This window comes from Delphinus delphis, chromosome 17 (genome assembly GCF_949987515.2).
Source record: "Delphinus delphis chromosome 17, mDelDel1.2, whole genome shotgun sequence".
NCBI lineage: Eukaryota > Metazoa > Chordata > Mammalia > Artiodactyla > Delphinidae > Delphinus > Delphinus delphis.
In genome coordinates this window covers 4,670,741-4,689,069 of record NC_082699.1, presented here as the reverse complement: position 1 = coordinate 4,689,069, position 18,329 = coordinate 4,670,741, and the positions used below count along the sequence as shown (strand labels likewise).

At 43.2% G+C, this 18,329-nt stretch overlaps 2 protein-coding genes across 7 annotated transcripts in view; one reads left to right on the top strand and one right to left on the bottom strand.

Annotated features, from left to right (window-relative positions):
- The window catches only part of TGS1 (trimethylguanosine synthase 1), a 37,796-nt gene extending 28,149 nt beyond the window's left edge, over nt 1-9,647 (bottom strand). The window contains exons 1-4 of the mRNA XM_060035389.1: nt 9,412-9,647; nt 4,666-4,730; nt 2,766-2,938; nt 1,606-2,416 (exon numbers count right to left, since the gene is read on the bottom strand). Coding sequence (XP_059891372.1) covers nt 1,606-2,416; nt 2,766-2,938; nt 4,666-4,730; nt 9,412-9,515 — 1,153 coding nt within the window. The 5' untranslated portion in view covers nt 9,516-9,647. The remainder of the gene's footprint in view (nt 1-1,605; nt 2,417-2,765; nt 2,939-4,665; nt 4,731-9,411) is intronic.
- Nucleotides 9,648-9,787: 140 nt separating this feature from the next.
- The window catches only part of TMEM68 (transmembrane protein 68), a 34,272-nt gene continuing 25,730 nt past the window's right edge, over nt 9,788-18,329 (top strand). For 4 of the 6 annotated variants that reach the window (XR_009522578.1, XM_060035386.1, XM_060035384.1 and 1 more), the window contains exons 1-3: nt 9,788-9,900; nt 16,590-16,634; nt 17,437-17,830. Coding sequence is in view for 4 of the 6 variants with exons in the window: in XM_060035386.1 (XP_059891369.1) it covers nt 17,506-17,830 (325 nt within the window). In the remaining 2 variants the exon portion in view is untranslated. Of the gene's footprint in view, nt 9,901-16,589; nt 16,635-17,436; nt 17,831-18,329 lie in introns of those variants that run through there. The other 2 variants (XM_060035385.1, XM_060035388.1) reach the window with 2 other exon arrangements.

Sequence of the window (18,329 nt, the reverse complement as noted above, 5' to 3'; positions counted from 1 at the left end):
AGCTCTTAAAGTAATAATGGAAGTAACAGAAAGACAAACACCACCATTTACAAAGAGTGATTATAACCTGCGGTGGCTCCGCTGAGGCACGTGTCCGTGTTCTGTATTCCTTCGGACTGGAGCCAGGTGGCTGGGTGGGACCAGAAGTGGAGAGGGGTCTACCCTGGAGACAGCGGGAGCTCTAGTGTGCAAGGACAGGCTATTTCAGGAGACCCCAGCCGCAAACAGTGGAACACGTACGTATGGGGAGATGCAGTGTATGCCTTACGTTTTGGTCTCAAGGAGGATCCAAAACAAATGAAAGCCTGGAATTCTCAAATTGATCCCGAGGGCGGTCACATTGGAGCCAACTGCAGAAATGTCTAATTACACACCTCACTACGGGAACACGCAACGGGAGCAGTCTATACACACGCCTGAGAAAACAGGCAACACGAAGGCAGAGACTGTGAGGTTTACTGTGTCTAACAAAGGAAGCTAAGGGACGTGATCAACAGGAGGGACAGGAAGCACTTACTGACCAACATACACACTCCAAGGTTTCTGGTCAAAATAAGAACAGGACTTATCAAAAGACTAACATAAAATACCCACATTAAAAAAGGATGAAAATAACAGCAAAATAGAAAGGAATGAGAACGCCATACTGAAGTAAGTTCCATCGTAAGAGGACAGAGAAGCTCATTAGTAACTCTCTAAAGGACACTGTAGGATGAAGTAAGGTCAGTGACCTGAGAGGAGCAAAGCAAACCCACTTGTTAAGTAAAAAGCCGAAACCTTTTGCTTTATATATATGAATGAGGCTGAGAAGAAAGTTGCTATGAACCAGACTTTTCCAGCACCAAACATCAAGGATGCCAAGACAACAAGTCAGTGGGTTTCAGGAGTTCAGGTTATAAAAACGTCCTCCTCTCCCACTTTTCTGCTGCACCAGTTGATGGTCCCCTTCTCCCCACAAAAGCCTTCTTATCTGCCTACTCTAGCTTCTCCTAGCACACCTCTCACTGGCTTTCTTTAGTCCCGACAGTGGCACCAGTCTGCTCAACAATTATTTCTTAATCGCTCAGGCAGGAGTCAACCAAGTTCCTTATCCTGGATATTTGATGAGAATCCTGAAATCAATCCGTTCAGTTACAAAATAATCTTATGCCCTGTTGAGACTCTCTATAGAGCAAGACTTCACTTGTCCCGAACGAATTCCAGACACAACCCCCATTCAGATTTGCCTAACGGCAAATGTACACTCACAGCTACTCTTTAGCACGTCTCCTATAAACTTAGTTGCTCCAGAGAAACTTGGACATTCCAAGCTCACTCTAAAACTAGATTTCTTAATGGATTTCCAAGTTGTAATTCACTGGCCACCAAGGTGCAAGAGGAACGAGTGATACTTTTGAGAACCCTATGCAAATATTCTTTTTATTTACATAAAAGGATAATAACTTGTGACATAAAAGTAAGATGGATTAGATCATTTCACTATCACACCATAAAATGTAGCTGGCATTATTTAACTCTACCATAAAGGATTAGTGTTAGCTCTTTTGCTAAATAGACTAATTTTGGTAACCATTACTCAGCAGGATAAATCTTGGCCAATCTTACCCTGAGCTGGTTGGCTTGTGCTTCTGTTCCCAGACAAGCTGCTTTCCTTGGTTCCTCCATTACATGGTTCACTTTGGCCCGAAGCAGGGCATTCTCTTCTGCTGTTCACTTCACGCTGACGTCCGTCACAACTCACAGAGGGATCTGATCGGCTCTGTTCTACTTCCTCTGAATTCAGGCTTATATTACTAAGTCCATCAAGAATTTCATTACGATCTTTATCACCTGAACTAGAGTTTTCGCTACCCACTGATGAAGATGCAGAAGAAAGTTCATCTGCTTTCGTGCGATTTTCGTCTTTCTTGTTGTCAACTTCTGTTTTAGACCCACAAGTATCTGTATCACAGCTTTGTGAAGCTTCAAAAGTCCAACCCTGAGCTTCCCAATACTGAAACTGTTCCAAATAATACCAGTACAGCTGGCTATAATGCTGCTCCCATTCTGCCTTTGTATTAGGGACGTTCCAGGGCTCTGAGCACGGCGTCTGACCTGCATGCTTTTCTTGCCAGCTTTGCCACAGCAGTTCCCCCCCGTATTCCTTCCAGTACTTCTCCCAGAGCTCTGTAATTTCCAGCTTTGGAGGTAATGTATTTTCAGCAGGAAGATTCTCACCGTCAATGTCTTTTTTGGTTTGAAGTTCATACCTTCTGGTGTTCTCATTCTCAGATGAAGATGGATCATCTGAGGCCAAAATGTCACCTTCCTCACATTCTCGTCTCCAAGATTCTCTCTTAATTTCATCCAAGTACTTCTTCTGATGCTTTTTCTTTTTCTTTTTTCTTTTAACTTTGTTTCTAGTATTCATAGATGCCTACAAAGGTCAATAACTTGAATATAAATTACACTTCAGAAACTATAAGAGGTAGAATCTAAATCTATTTTGACATTAAATTAAACAGAATACCCTCAACCCCCCAACCTGGGTTTCAGTTACACCAACAAGTGAATCTTACTATCTACGTTTCCAAGAGGAGGAACAACCACACATGGGACATATCACAACTTGCAGTTTTCGTTAACTTATAAATATGTACGTACATTTAAGAAGAGGTGAAGTGCCCTGATTCATGAATGCATTAGATTTGGGATAAAAAGATTCCACGTGATATTTTACGAAGAAAACTAAGAAACAGAAACAAGCAAAGTAAACTAATACTTACCTCAAAATTCTTATGTGCAGACACACTACCAAACTGAAGTGGCAGTCCCATGCTTCTCATGAGTTCAGCCTCAGAATCAAGTTCACTTTCATCTGGGCCTACGTCTTTGCTGTCACAGGACTCTGCAGCGCCCTGGGAACGACCGCCCTCTTCCTCCTCTGCAGCTTGCTCTCCTACACACAGCACTGTTACTTTAGCTTAGTTTCAGAGAAAATTTAGACGCAGCTTTCATCACCCTCATCTTAATGAAAAGGAACCTGAGACCCAAAGTTATTACATGACTTGCACGAAGTAAAGGTGTGTCAATGTGAGTTTTTAAGGGGAAGAAAAATAAAAGGAAAAACAAAGGAACTGATGGGAATATGGACTTGTGAGAAAACAGCCAACTAAGAACCAAGAACAAGCCCTAGTCTGGCTCTGCTGGCCGCTGTCCACCCAGCTGCTGCCTCAGCTCCCTCCGCGGAGCACCTCCTCTCGCTGGGTACTGGGCACAGTACTGAGGACTCACGAGGGAACACAGCAGGGCAGCCCCGGGGAAAATGTCTACATTTCCGCATTCCCCACCTGCAGCACTGCTGCACTCGATCAGTGGATTTAAAATGATGACCCGTGGAGTTATTTTAGGAGCTATTAACACGGGAGATGAGAGGTAGGTCTTCAGGCCCTCCACAGGTACTTCAGTCATGACTGGATTTACACCCTGGGACTCTGTGGGGAAGTTCATTTAATGAAAACGTTCTGCTGTTAAAAGTCTGAAATCCACTGAACTGGAAGATCCTTTCAAGCTCTCTGATTGTAGGTCTTAGAGAAAACCTGCTTTATCATAACAAAACAAGTTTTACTTTATCCTAATGTGGTATCTAAAAGTAGATCATACCACTAATTGGCCAAATGCCATCCAAACGCTCTATTTTAAAATGGGAGACGAACACTTTATATATTAGCATACTCAACTAGGGCTGAGCTGCACTCCAGCTACATGATCTTAGGCAACAGAACAGGGAATCTTCCCACTGCAAAGATGGAGACTGAGAAAAAGAGATCTTAAGTGCACAAATTCTATTAAAAGAAAGAGGGGAAAAAGACACCTATCTAAATAATGAAGGCGATTCCACCGAATGAACTTGGGAAAGCTCAGCAGAGAGCAGAGCAGGGAATATGAATCGGCTCACCTTGGTGCCCCTCTCGTGGTGTGCATGTGTTCCTATGTTAGGTGGGGCCCCAGGGTCTAGAGAAATCTTATTTGTACAATGTAACACTGAAATGCAACCAAACGTTTCATCCAGTGTGTAAGTGAAGACGTAGAGATTTGCTCCACCATTGTGAGAGGCGGGGGTCTTCGAGGGTAACATGACACGGTACTTGTGCTGATTTTAGCCTACACCTTGGGCCGCAGTTTTCCCCGTGTCCGGAGAAACATGAAAGATCTGCGTGGAAAGGACAAATGGGGCCCGGAGAGGGAAGTCTGACAGAGACCAAGATGGTTTTCAGGTAACTAGGTGAGGCTCAAAGCGTAGGTTATTTGGGAAAGTTAATCCAGATTGTGGCCTCTTTACTTCAGCCAAAAGGCTGTGGCTGTTCACTTGGAGTTTATCCTGAATGGTTTACATATAAAACTGTTGAAGTATTTAAGCGAGGAGGCCATTAGCGCGGGGTGGCTCTGATACCTCGGTGGCCTCCCCGAACAAGCCAAAACCTAAGCCAGGGCCAGGGAACTCCCACCTGAGGAGACGGGGCTTAACCGCCACACACGAGCAGCCCAGAAAGCTCTCCCAAGTAAGGCAGCTGCACAAACTACGGCCAGGCAAGTGATTTCCTTGCTTTGCTCCCGCCTCTCCTCTGTACAGTACCATGGTTAGTTTTAGCAAAAAAAGGGCTATGTAGCTTCATACTGTATTACCTGAACTGTTGCCATCGTCTTTAACGTAGTAGCCTTTTAATCCCAAATTGCACAATTTCCGATCTCTGTGAAGCAAATTAAACAGTCAATATTGAAAAAAATTAAACTATAAACTTAGTGAAAAAACAAGCTTAAGGCAGCATAGATTAATAAAAAGGTTAAAAAACAGAAAAGCTATCTGCTAATACATTCTTCTTATCTGTAATATAGAGGTAATGATACATACCTCACAGGGTTCTAATAAGGACTGACTGCACACATAGAGCATTGGGTATATATCACATGCAAAGCACGCAATAATGATAACTACTAATTTATTAAAATTAAGTGGCAGCTCTGGATACTGGGGAAAGAATCTGATCCTCCTTGTGATATACAAACAGTGAAATATTCTCTCAATTTGCTGTAGAAAGTGAGCATAAACGTGAAAAGATTTATCTTACACCTTTAGACACGCAGACGCTAGTCCATTTGCAAATAGGCCAAATTATCCACTGCCTAGTAGATAAGATATTCATGGTCTGAGCTAAGGTTGTTTTGGGGACTAACATAAAATTAAGTTCTTATTTTATTAAACCGAAACATAAATCGAAATAAAACAATTCAGTCTCAGAGTTTTAAAAAGTGAATAGTTGAACTTTTCTTTACGTATCTACTTCTAAATTTTTTCTTTACTAAGATAAGAATTTCATAAGCAAAATAAACCTAACAGAACACTTAAAATAAAGGGAAGGGGGGGAATTTTGTTATTATCTTCCTACCGGTAAATTAAGCTGTAATAAACTCCACCATAACTGCCATAACAAGGCCATCTGCAGGTAATAGCTACTACCACTCTTCTAATGGGAGCAACAACAAATTCAACAAAACAAAATTCTTGTGTCCTTGATATATCTCATATCCCCCATTTATTTATCTTTTGACACTTTATAAAACGTAACATAGGTGGTGACTTAGCAGGACAGTGAACGGGGGAGGGGATGAAGTGCAGATGTGCTCTGGCAGCATGCCCACGGACCCCCAGCAACTTGAAGCCTGGGGCGCGGGGGCAGCCACAGAAGGGCATCGACGGTGTGCCCGCTAGTGCCCAAGGGTATGGGCATGAAGGTGTCAGATGGAGAAGAGGGTCAATATGGTTGCAAGATTGGTTACACCGAGCAAATAAGTAAATGCACTGAGGATAACGACAGCCAAGATTCTCCAACACACACCTTTGTGTATGTACGTGAAATGCGCTTGTAGCCTGCCTAGCTGTGTCTGCCCAGGGTGGAGAAGCACTGAACACCCAGCAGCAATGAGCACAACGATGACCCAAGTCTTAGTTTCTAAACACTGCTCTCCACTCAAAGGGACCAGGGCACCTTGGAGAAATGGCACGTCCATGCTGGAGCGCAGGCTGTAAAATTATATTATTGTGCCGGAAGGTTAGGAAGGGCTCAAAGAATGCCAGGGACCCATCGAAAGGATTCAGGAGCCAGTTCAAGGGGCTCCCACCAGCCATCTGAGACGAAAGGAACACCAAAATAAATGATGATAGTAACAATATATCCATTAATAAATTAACAGTCCAGAGTCCATGTTAATAGAAATAGGGGAGTGAACAAACAACGGGGAGAGAAGGGAAAGTGCTCCACAGAGAACGCTAACTGACAAACGTAGGAGTGACGGACACACTGAACTGCTCTTTGGGAACCTCCGAGGTAGCTGGCTCAGACAGGAACCGGGCTACTCTTCGTTGCAGTGCGTGGGCTTCTCATTGCGGTGGCTTCTCTTGTTGCGGAGCACGGGCTCTAGGCGCGCGGGCTTCATGAGTTGTGGCTCACGGGCTCTAGAGCGCAGGCTCAGTAGTTGTGGCACACGGGCTTAGCTGCTCCGCGGCATGTGGGATCTTCCCGGACCAGGGCTCGAACCCGTGTCCCCTGCATTGGCAGGCGGACTCTCAACCACTGCGCCCCCAGGGAAGTCCTGTAATGGTTATTATTTATTTTTTTCTTTTTTGCGGTACGCGGGCCTCTCACTGTTGTGGCCTCTCCTGTTGCGGAGCATAGGCTCCGGACGCGCAGGCTCAGCGGCCATGGCTCATGGGCCCAGCCGCTCCACGGCATGTGGGATCTTCCCGGACCGGGGCACGAACCTGTGTCCCCTGCATCGGCAGGCGGACTCTCAACCACTGCGCCACCAGGGAAGCCCTGTAATGGTTATTTTTAACAGCCCTATAACACTGTAATTATATGTCCACTTCATATAGACAGTGTATAGAAAATTAAGTGTGTAGATGAGACAGAATTATTACTCCAATTATTGAACTCATAAGGCAGTATGTTAATGTAATGTCCTCAGAAAATAAAAATTAGTTACAATATTATGTTCTATTTCCTGCCTTTGAGGGGAGGTGTGAAAATAATCTCTTAATTACTGAGCAGTTATTTGGCACCTATGCTAAAGCTCACTTTCTGTTTTCTGCTACATGGGACTGAACTTTCAGTTTAATAATCTATTTGAAGTTGGCCAACAATCAAATGTATTGTTCTTAGAGTTTGGAAACAGACTTTTTCCCTACCTAGAAAATCAGGGTTATACTCACGAGTCTCTGAGCTTCCAGCATGTCTCCCACTCCCAAGGACTTTTCAGTGACTACTGGTGACAATTCTACGACTGTATCTCCAAGATCTTTTTGTTCTAAAGGGTTATACTTTGAGCAGTAACTGATCTAAAGGAAAAGACCAAGCCATTCTTTTCTCTTTATCTATTTTGAACTTAGAAGGTAGTTTAAAAAAGTGAAGTAGAGCTTCCAAGTTTTAAGAAAGGTATGAAATTATCTGTGATGAAAAGAATGCACATTTTAGCTCAAAAAGACTAAATGCAACGTAACTGGTGATTTATATGGTAATTGAATTATTTTTGTTGTTGTTTTTGGCTGCACGATCTTAGTTCCCCGACCAGGGATTGAACCCAGCGCCGGCAGTGAAAGTGCTGAGTCTGAGTTCCACTGGACTGTCAGGGAACTCCCGATTGTGTTTTAAATAAAGCAGCTTTAATTGAAATCCAGTTGCATATGGTTTTCTACAGGTAAGGTACTTGTTTCTCAACTTTTTATAACTTATATTCCCTCCCGTTTTCCTTTTTGGAAAGGAGACTTCATGAAGACGGCACCAAGACTCAAATGGGCTGCAGGCTAAGAACTAAGGATGTGCCTTGGCTGGTATGTACACAAGATTCGTTCTAGGCCCGCACATCACTGCTACTAGAGGCATCTTCAGAGATGCAAATCTGAACTTGTCCTCTACAAAGTCCTGCATGTCTAGACCCTGCGTATCTCACCAACCCTATCTTTTATTTTTCTTTCCCAGTCATTTTGTTTCCCTTTCACAGGCTTTCTTTTGCTCCCTTGAGGCTTTTTACAGAGTTCTGCTTGGATGGGAATGCTTCCGCCCACTCAAACATATCCCGGTTTATTTCCACTCACCTTTTGGGCCACTTTTCAAATGCTACTTTCTCTAAGAAATCTCTGTGATCCATGGCAAAAGGTTGGGTTTTTGCTATAAGAGCACCTGGCACTTCTCTCCCATCTTGTACTTACAACTATAATTAACCAAATAATTACGTACCTGGCTGTCTTAATATTGATCACCTTTGCTAGAAAGTAAACTAAGGATGTAGGGATGGGCTGTGCCAGATACCCCAGTGCTAACCAGTACCTACCATGACGGAGCACAAAGAAAATTCGCTGAATGAACACACGCCTGCATGAATACAGAGACGACAGTATGTTGCTTTGTTTTTTGGCTGAGCCCCGTGTCTTGCGAGATCTTAGTTCCCTGACCGGGGATCGAACCCCCTGCAGTGGAAGCGCACAGAGTCCTAACTCCTGGACGGCCAGGGAAGTCCCCAGACGACAATATTTTTTCATTAAATTTAATACAGCGCTTAATTTTTTTTCCGGATTAATTTGCCGATTACTCCACAAAAACACATGGCGAATAGTAAGAATTCCTTCCAACTTAAATTCTGTCTTAATTCTATAATTCTAAATAAACTATGTTAAAAGTACCACACAAAATTCAGTTCCACAAGTTGGATCTAACAATAAGCCAGTGAGAGGATTAGGGTAGATATACCCGTTTCAGAGATTAAAAAAAAAAAAGGATTAAGTGGCGGAACTCACACACCTAATATATGTATATATATTTTTTAAGAAATCCCTAAAATCCAATTCTTGAGTCAGTGCTTTCCTACCCACTAACTGTCTGCCACGCAGCGCAATTTGTGGCCGAAACAAGTATTTTCCAAAAATAAGCACGGCTCAAAAACTGATGTGATTATAGTTAAATCTTTTCTCCCGGGTAATGAGAAGTTCTATTTATGTGCATTTGTGCTTTAATAAACCTTAAGGTTTAAAAAAAGATGTTAACTAGAAACGTTACTCATCTTCAAACCTCCGCCCTGTGCTATCACATCCCAGATCGCTTTCATTTCACTTCCCCGCAGCTTGTGACCGTCCCCTCAGTTGACGAGTGTAAAATGACAAACACGGGCCACCACATTCTCTCCTAACAGCCCGCAGAGCAGACTTACTCCATCACTTCAGGGCCGTGGGCGAGCACGCCGTAAAGCCCGAGGACGGTTCTTCCTTTCTCTCAGGCACCACTGTACCCGACGGTCGGACACTCTGGCCCCGATCCCGGGGATCAATCGCCACCCCAACCCCTACAGGTCAGGAAACCGAGAGGCCCGCGTGCGACTTACTCCACAAACGCCCTGGAGCAGAGGCAGAGGATGCAGGAGTCCTCCCGCAGGTCTTCAAGGAAGAGACACATCTCCGCCACGGAGCTCCACTTCTCGCAGTACATCGTAGCGCCTCAGAGGAGGCGGCCACGCGGCAGATTGCGCGGGAAGGCCTCCCGGCCGCTGTTCGGCTGCTGGGGACCGAGGGCAGGACTGGAGGCGCGCCCGGCTGCAGAGGAGGGACGGACCCACGAGCACCCCACCCCGGAGCACGAGAGAAGCCGCAGACGGAAGTGGATCCGGGGGTGGGGACACAGGAAGGGACGGGGCGACGGGCGGTGTCACATTCAACGCTGCTCGGGCTGCAGCCGGCGCTTGGCTTTTTCCTTCCGGGTCTCTCGGGGAGAACGGCTGTTCGAGTGCCTCTGCTTCCCCGAGTGAGCCACCGAGGAGCTCCCGCCGCTGCTGCAGGGTGAGGGCGAGCCGAGCCTCCTCTGCTTGCTGCCCGAGGTGCGTCGTCCCCGCCTGGGCCTCCCCGCGCTCCTCGGCGCCCTGCCAGCCTCGGGGGCCGGGGCGCCGCGGCCGCGCGGAGTCCCCGGCCTCCCGCAGGACTCGGGCTTCGGCTCCCCAGAGTGGCCGGGAGGGAAGGCCCTGCCTGGGTCACAGCGAGCCCATTCACCTCGGCCCGCATCTCCCCTCGAGCCCCAAACACTGCAGTTCGGCGGGTGCGGCCTCCACTTGGGTCGGGGCCAGGTGCCTTCCCCCGTCCCTGCAGATCCCTGGGCTTCCCGGGGCCGCTCTGATAGGGAGGCGAATGGAGCCCACTGTGTGAAGCCGAAGGTGGTCGTGGGGAGGGGGTCGCGTCCACACCCTTCAGTCCCGGCGGGGGTCCTGGTCGATGCCCCTTTATACCGCCTGTGTGACCCGGGCGGGCCACGGAACCCTCCTGGGCCTCGCTGTGAGCATCTGTAAATAGGGATGATTCGTAGGACCTGCTTCCTCGGACTGCTGGAAGGACCGAAGTGGGTATCCAACCTCTCACCTGTGCTGGTCATAGTCCGGGTAGGTCCATACTCTGGAGGCGCCTGGCACTGTTTCGGTCTCCGGAGTCTGCAGCCTGTGAAACAGGGCTCAGCCCTCCAGCTGCTGATGATATACGAAGGATACATGTGCACAAACCAGGATGTCGAAAACGGGAGCAGCGCTGCTGGATTTGAAAACAGCAATCAGTGTTTGGTGCGTGGCATTGGTTGAGATCGCCCAGGCAGTTTCCTCTTGAAGCACGTTCAAACTTGAAGGTTGTCGGGGCACTTAGGACTTTGCTTGTGCGATGGATGCTGGAGTTGGTTTGGCATTCCTTTAGAATATGTAAGAGCTAAGATAAAATCCAGACGTTTAGAATGGCCCCTAATATTTTGGCCGCATTTACTGGTGAGTGGAAGTAGAAGGTTCATGTTCAAATGAAATGTTTATTCCCGCATCCTTGCTGCTGCCTTACTCATGTTAGTGACTCAGAAAGATAAGACTGCTGCACAGTTACACCAGTATGGTTGTGTTAACATTTGGGGATGAGGATAGTTAAGAAAATAAGGGTGGAACAATAATTATGAAACAGAGTGGAAGATTCTAGCTAGGAGTCGAAGGACATTCTAGGATTGAAAAAAAAAAAAACAACAACATAAAAAACCACCTTGAAAGGTAATTCATCTCAGAACCTAGAGTTCGAAGCTTGAAATCCAAAAGATATTGCTTTAGAGATAAAATGGTTGAGTTTGCCAGATATCATAACTGAAATATTAAACTTCATTTTCATTGATGGTTTGAAGTAGAGTGTACTCACTAAAACGGAGTACAAAAGCCCTGTTGAACCATTATTAAATCTGCACAAAGGAAAATGGAAAATTAATTTGGATTTCAGTGAGTATTTCTTGTAATTGGCATTTCAGCACATCCTCAATGTGGCTCCCATACTAAAAGTAAGAAATGAATCTGCTGCCATACATGGTGCTAAAAGTACCAGTAATCGTTAAAAAAAAAAAGGAATAGATTTATTTCCTTAAGTTTTTGTAGAAAACAAAACAAAAAAATCCTGTTTTATTAGTTTTTGAAATATTCTGATTTTAAACATCTATAAAGTTAGTTATTGTAAATGTTCCTTGCCATCAATGTCAACATGCTGATATTTCAGCTTGTCAACTTTTTCTTACAAGTTACGTGAATTCCAGATGGGAAAATATGTGATGCATAGGACTGTTTCACTGGAGATTTTTTGGGGGGGAGGGGCTAGGAAATAACCTAGAATTTTGGTAACTAAAATATTATATCTCCCCCAAAACATCTTTTAAGAATTATAGTTTTTATTGGATTAAAATACAGTGGTAGAGAGTCACATACAGCCTATGGTAAATTGGAGGGGAAGAAGAGCCAGGCAGAAGTAGAGGGAAGATAGAAATTGCAATCTTAATATTTTCAGCCTTTCTGTTAGAGAGAGAGAGAGAGACTTGAAGTATAATGAAAATCCGAGTAGGAAGTAGGAGGACTGGGTTTTAATTTTGGCTCTTGGTTTTTCACTGAATTAATTTAGTAACTGGGTAAGTCAACTTGGCTTTCTATTTTTAACTTTTCCACAAAATTAAGAGGTTGTATTCATTGAGTTCTAAGGCCATTTTCCCATTTTATCATAAGTAAGTATTTTATCAATTCAAAAGCTTGTTATTTAAATTCCTTTGATAGTTCTCTAGTGACAGATTTTAGGACACTGTCTTGGTCCACATTTTTGTCCAAAATTTGGATGAAAAGAGTTTACATCCATCTGTATTTAGTTAGCCAGCATTGGTTAGGTGGCTAGTGTGTGCTAGGCATAGTATTCTAACTGCTTTTACATATGTTTTCTCATAACCATCTATTTAGTGACATATCCCCCGTGTTTAGAATAGTGCCGAGCACAAACTACATACTTGTTTGATAAATATTTATTGAGTAAATGAATTAAAAACCGAGTGATGTAAGTCTTGTTGGGGCATCTTCTTTTTTATACACTGTATTCTATCCCCTCTGGCCTAGGCCTCAACAGTAATCTCCCTTGCATCTTCCATTTCTCGTTCTCTCATTGATACATCATCACTGGTGTTAAAAGCTGCTGTATTTTTGTTCATCGTAAGACAACAAACTTGATCCACATTCCTTTCTGGATACCCACCTGTTTTTCTGTTCCTTTTTGCAACAGTAATTCTCTGAAGAGTTGTCCGTATTTGCTATTTCCAATTCATTCCCTCCCATTCTTTCTTGAACTTTCTCCACCTGACTTTTATCCCCACTCTATCAAAACCGGTCTTATCAGGGCTTGTCAGTGCCTCTGTGTTGTAAAATCCAAGGATCAATGATCTTTATCTTACTAGACCTCCAAGTGTCACATGAAACAGCTGAGGACTCCTTTCCTGAAACACTTTCTTACCTTGACATCCAAGATGCCACGCCTGGAAGGAGAATGCTGGTTCCTCATTGGCTTCCCAGCTTCTAAAATGTTGAATGCCCCAAGGCTCAGTCTTGGAAACTTTTTTATTTTATATTCACTCCCTAAAGGGACCTTCTTTAGTTGTACGGTTTTCAATACTGGTCTATATGTCACCGAATCTCGGGTATATTTCTTTAGCCCTGACCTTCCTGCTAAACTCTGCTTGTGTCCAGCTGCCTTCTGACCATCTCCACGTGGATGTCCAGTAGAATCTTAACGTGTTCAGACCTGAATTCCTGATGGCCAGGAATTCCTGGGGTGTCTAAACCTGTTCTCTGGCAAGTCCATCCTCTCACAAGCAGGCTAACGATGATGATGATGATGAGAGTAACACTTGTTTAGTGCCTTTATGGTGGGAGGCACTCTTCTGAGCTTTTTTCACGACAGTCTCATTAGGAAGGCACTGTTGTTATTCTCATTTTATAGAGGGAGAAACTGATGTTACGTAACTTGTCTGGGTCACACAGTAAGTGGCAGAGCCTCCCAGGATACAAACCCATGTTGCCTGGACACCGTGAGGCCATACCGGACTTCTCTCGCTCACGTTCTACATGCATTCACCAGCATATCCTGTTGGCTTTATCCTCAAAATACATCCAGAAGCTGATCATGTCTTACAGCCCGCACGCTGGCACACCTGTTCATCACTCATCTCAGTGACTGCAATAACTTCCTGTTTGCTCCCTGTGCAATGTATTCTCAACACAGCAGTCATTTAGAACCCACCCTTCTGGTGCCTTTTCCATCTCACTTAGGTGAAAGCTGGCCCACAGAGTTCTGCAGTGCTCCCCACTTCTGACTGCCCCACCCCCCGCCCCGCCCCGTCCCTCTTCCTCAACCCAACTGCTTTGCTGACCCCTCCAAGTGCACATCCTTTGTACTCACCGTTCTTTCAGCTGGAATTCTCTTCCAAATGCCCGCACGGTTTGCTTCCTCACGTCCTCAGGTCTTTGCTCAAACATCCTTTTAGAGAAACCTTCCCAGACCACGCTGTATAACGTAGCAGCCTTCTCCTTACCCCCTTGCGTGCGGGATGTTGTCTCCATGGCGTCTCCATCAGCTAATGTAGTATATCTAAGTTCTACTGTTATCCCAGTTTTATAGATCTTAGCAAACCCAGGCCCAGGTGGGTTACTCTACCTGCTTCGCTCCATATTGGATAAGCAGAGTCAGTCACAGGGCGTGACCCGAGTGGTGAAAGGTTACGGAACCAGGTCCCAGGAGTGGATGAAAGGACTAATAAGGATTCTGACTAGAAAAGAGGATTTTGTAGCTTTGTGATAGCTGTCCTAAAACTTAAGAGGTTGTCTAATGGAAGAGTTTCAATGGTACAGAACTAGGTCTATGGGGAAAATTCCAGGGAAGTAAGTGTAAGGAAGGTCTTTTTAGCATTTCGATGAACGGTTCTGATGGTGGAAAGGGCACCTTTTGAGTTTTCTGTTCTGGAAGGTTTTAAATCAAAATCTGGGTTGATCATTTTTGGAGGAGGTCCTTGCGTGCAGCACTTGGACGCTGTTAGCAGACGGCAGGATCTTGTGAGTGGTCCGCATAGCCCCTGTCCCTGGGTGTCTGCCTTCGCACTGTCCCTCTCCCCTCTACTGTGTGTGTTAAGTGTGGGTAATAAATCAGAACATAACTATGGACAAGAGGTATAGTTCTTTTACCAATTTGGGTGGGGCGAGGTACTAAAGAAGGTTTTAAAATCACAAGATTTTACAATCCTATTAAAAATTGGAAATGAAACTAGATTTTTTTTTAAGATTTTTTTGACGTGGACCATTTTTAAAGTCTTTATTGAATTTGTAACAATATTGCTTCTGTTTTATGTTTTGGTGTTTTGGCTGCCAGGCATGTGGGATCTTAGCTCCCTGACCAGGGATTGAACCTGCACCCCCTGCTTTAGAAGGCGAAGTCTTAACCACTGGACCGCCAGGGAAGTCCTGAGACTAGATTATTGGGACAATTGTATTAAGCAGTAAGGGTCAAATCACCAAAATGATTGGTTTTCAGGCCTGGGAAGAGCTTCTTTTAACATATTTGAGAGGCTATCATAAATTTTAATGTATTACTATTTGAAAGCTCTTTCTGTTGATATGTAATTCATCGTAATATTCACCATTTAAAAATGTGCAACTCAGTGGTTTTTAGTATATTCACAAGGTCGTACAACCATCACTACCATCCAATTCCGGAACATTTTCATTATCCCCAGAAGGCACCTCTGTTTCCATTGGGAGTCACTTCTCATTGCCCCCAGCCCCAGCCTCTGGCAGCCACTAACCTTTCTGTCTGTGTGGATTAGCCTGTGCTGGGTATTTCATGTAAATGGAATCATACAAGGTGTGGCCTTCAGTATCTGACTTTTTTTTACTTAGTATAATGTTTTCAGGGTTCATGCATATTGCAGTATGAACTAGTACTTCATTTCTTTTTGTGCCTGAATAATATTCTGTTTTCTGGGTATAGCATATTTTTATCCATCCGTGGATGGGCATTTGGGTTGTCCATTTCTTGGCTATTATGAATAATGCTGCTGTCAACACTTGTATGCAGATATCTGTGTGAATATATGTTTTCAGTTCTCTTGGGTGTATACCTAGGACTAGAATTACTGGGTCAAATGGTAACTCTGTGTTTAGCTTTTTGAGGACTGATTTCCATGGTGACTGCACCATTTTATATTCCCACCAGCAATGTATGAAGGTTCTAATTTCTCCATATTATCAACAACACTTGTTATTTTCCTTTTTTTTTTTGAATATAGCCATCCTTGTGAGGAAAGCTCTCATTTTAAAAAGTAGTAAGTTTTGCTCTGTTGCACGCTAAATGATCAAACACTGGTAAATTTTAGCAGTTTGCCTCTTTAGATGGATTGATTAAAATGTGATGTAAATAAAACACAGGTTGTGGGCTTAATGTGTGCTGTGTCCACCTTCTGTTACCGTAACAGGCCCAGGTTTCTCACAGATAAATGCTATTGGTTACAAGGAAACTGGACTAAATCCTCTAACGCTGGAAGAACAAGTCAATTCTGTGCCCTGCTAACATGCTAGTTATCAGCAAGATAATCTTGGCTTCAAGACAACATGTAATTGCTCTTGTACATCTGTCTCTCCCTCTCCCTCCATCCCTTTCTTTCATTTTTTCATTTCCTGCCTCATCCTCAAAGGACTTGAGATGATTTTCATTAAGTTTATATGGTATGGAATAATGATAAAATATCTCTAAGGGTAGAATCAGAAGCAGAGAAAATAGTGATGGAAGCAGGAAATCTTCTGTAGGAGAACATGATCATGAGGCTGATGCAACCGCACCATCGAATATCATGTCTGACCATCAGCTCGTTATCTGGCAATGACTAAAAAGAGACAGAGTCTGTTACACATCTTAACTTCATACTTTTTCTCTGAAGAAGCGAAGTTTCTAGAGCTGTGAATTTAAAAAGTGTCTCAGGTGGGGCTTTATAGTGTGGAACTAAAACAGTATATAGAGGTGTCCTCACTAAAAGCACTGGTAGTGTGAGTATAATTTTTAATTGTGATACACTAGTATAGGGCTGTAAGCATAATTGTCACACATTGGTGAAAGTGTCTTGCCATTTATTTTATGGAAATTCTATCTCTGGGTATTAATGATTATCTTTTTTTAAATCATTTTTCTTCCTTTTATATACTGTGTTTTTCAGAATACAGACATTGAAGCTTGGGACAAGATATTTATCTAATTTCTGGTAAGTTAAGTGAATGGTTTAGAGAATGACATAGAATAATTGCATGCTGTTTTTTTTTTTGCGCTACGTGGGCCTCTTACAGTTGTGGCCTCTCCCGTTGCGGAGCACAGGCTCCGGATGCGCAGGCTCAGCGGCCATGGCTCACGGGCCCAGCCGCTCCGCGGCATGTGGGATCTTCCCAGACCAGGGCACGAACCCTTGTCCCCTGCATCGGCAGGCGGACTCTCAACCACTGCGCCACCAGGGAAGCCCCATGCTGTATTCTTTCAATCATTTAAGATACAAGAGAAATTTTAGTGACTATAAGATAAAAATGACACTGACAAATTTGTATTATTGTATAATGTCAGAGGAACAGAGAGCTTTTCTATAAACTTGCTTGGAAAAGGTAATATCTAAAAATGTATGTCATCATTTCCTAAGAATTAGGTTACTTTTATTGAATCAGATATTGATGTTTTCTTCTATGAAGAATAGTTATCTCAACATAACCTAGTTTAAGATACAAACGTTCAGTATGATCCATTAAGATATAAGTCAAATTATTAAGATCAATCTGAAATTTCATTCATCAGCTTTATTTTCCTCTTGTAATTGTAGCTTGTGAGTTATTTCAATAGCTAAACCCAACACTCTTCACAAATGAAACCCATTTTCACATTTAAATCTGCAACAAAGTTAACTTGTTAACAATCTACTCATTTTTGGTATTAAGAAAGGACTACACAGTATTCATGTAGGCTAAAACATTTAACATTTCAGCTGTGAAGAGAATAACTTTGGATTATTTTTTCCCTTTTAGTGGCTAAATTAAAGACCTGCCATGATGTCGAAGAAAGAGACTGAATTTGTCATTTTCACCTAAAGAAAAATGATAGACAAAAATCAAACCTGTGGGACAGGACAGGATTCCATGCCCTCCATGACTTGTCTGATCCACGTACTTGAAGAATGGTTTGGTGTGGAGCAACTGGAGGACTACTGGAATTTTGCAAACTATCTCTTGTGGGTTTTTACACCACTCATACTTTTAATACTTCCTTACTTTACTATCTTTCTTCTCTACCTTACTATTATTTTCTTACACATTTATAAGAGGAAGAATGTATTAAAAGAAGCTTACTCTCATAATTTATGGGACGGTGCCAGGAAGACGGTGGCAACGCTGTGGGATGGACACGCGGCCGTCTGGCACGGTAAGCGAGATTACTTTGAGTTTTGGGCTCCTTTTCGTGTGGGTGGCGCTGAAACTGTGTTACCCTTTCATTTTGTTGATTGAGGAAATATTGAAAAATATAATGGAAGGGATAGTTACTATTTCCTGTTACCTGTTTGCATGCATTGTGCATATATATGTCTTTCTTAAAATGATTTTTTCTGAGCACACTAGTTTCCATTAAACAAAGAACCACGTAATAATGTAGACTATTACTCTAAGCTCAAATAAAAAATTAATAGTTAAGAATCTAAGAGAGTAAGAGATGAATTAAAACAGTATAGAAAACTGTTTTGAAATTGCTTTATTTTGCATTTACTTCCATTTTGTTCAAAATAAGTTTGACTTCCCCAGTGTAGAGATTTTTAAAAAATGAAAAATAATATTAAATAGTAATAACATTAAATTAGATATAATATATATACCAAAATGTACCCGTTTTCCGTTTGCTGTGTGACTTATTCAGCTGACATGTTGTC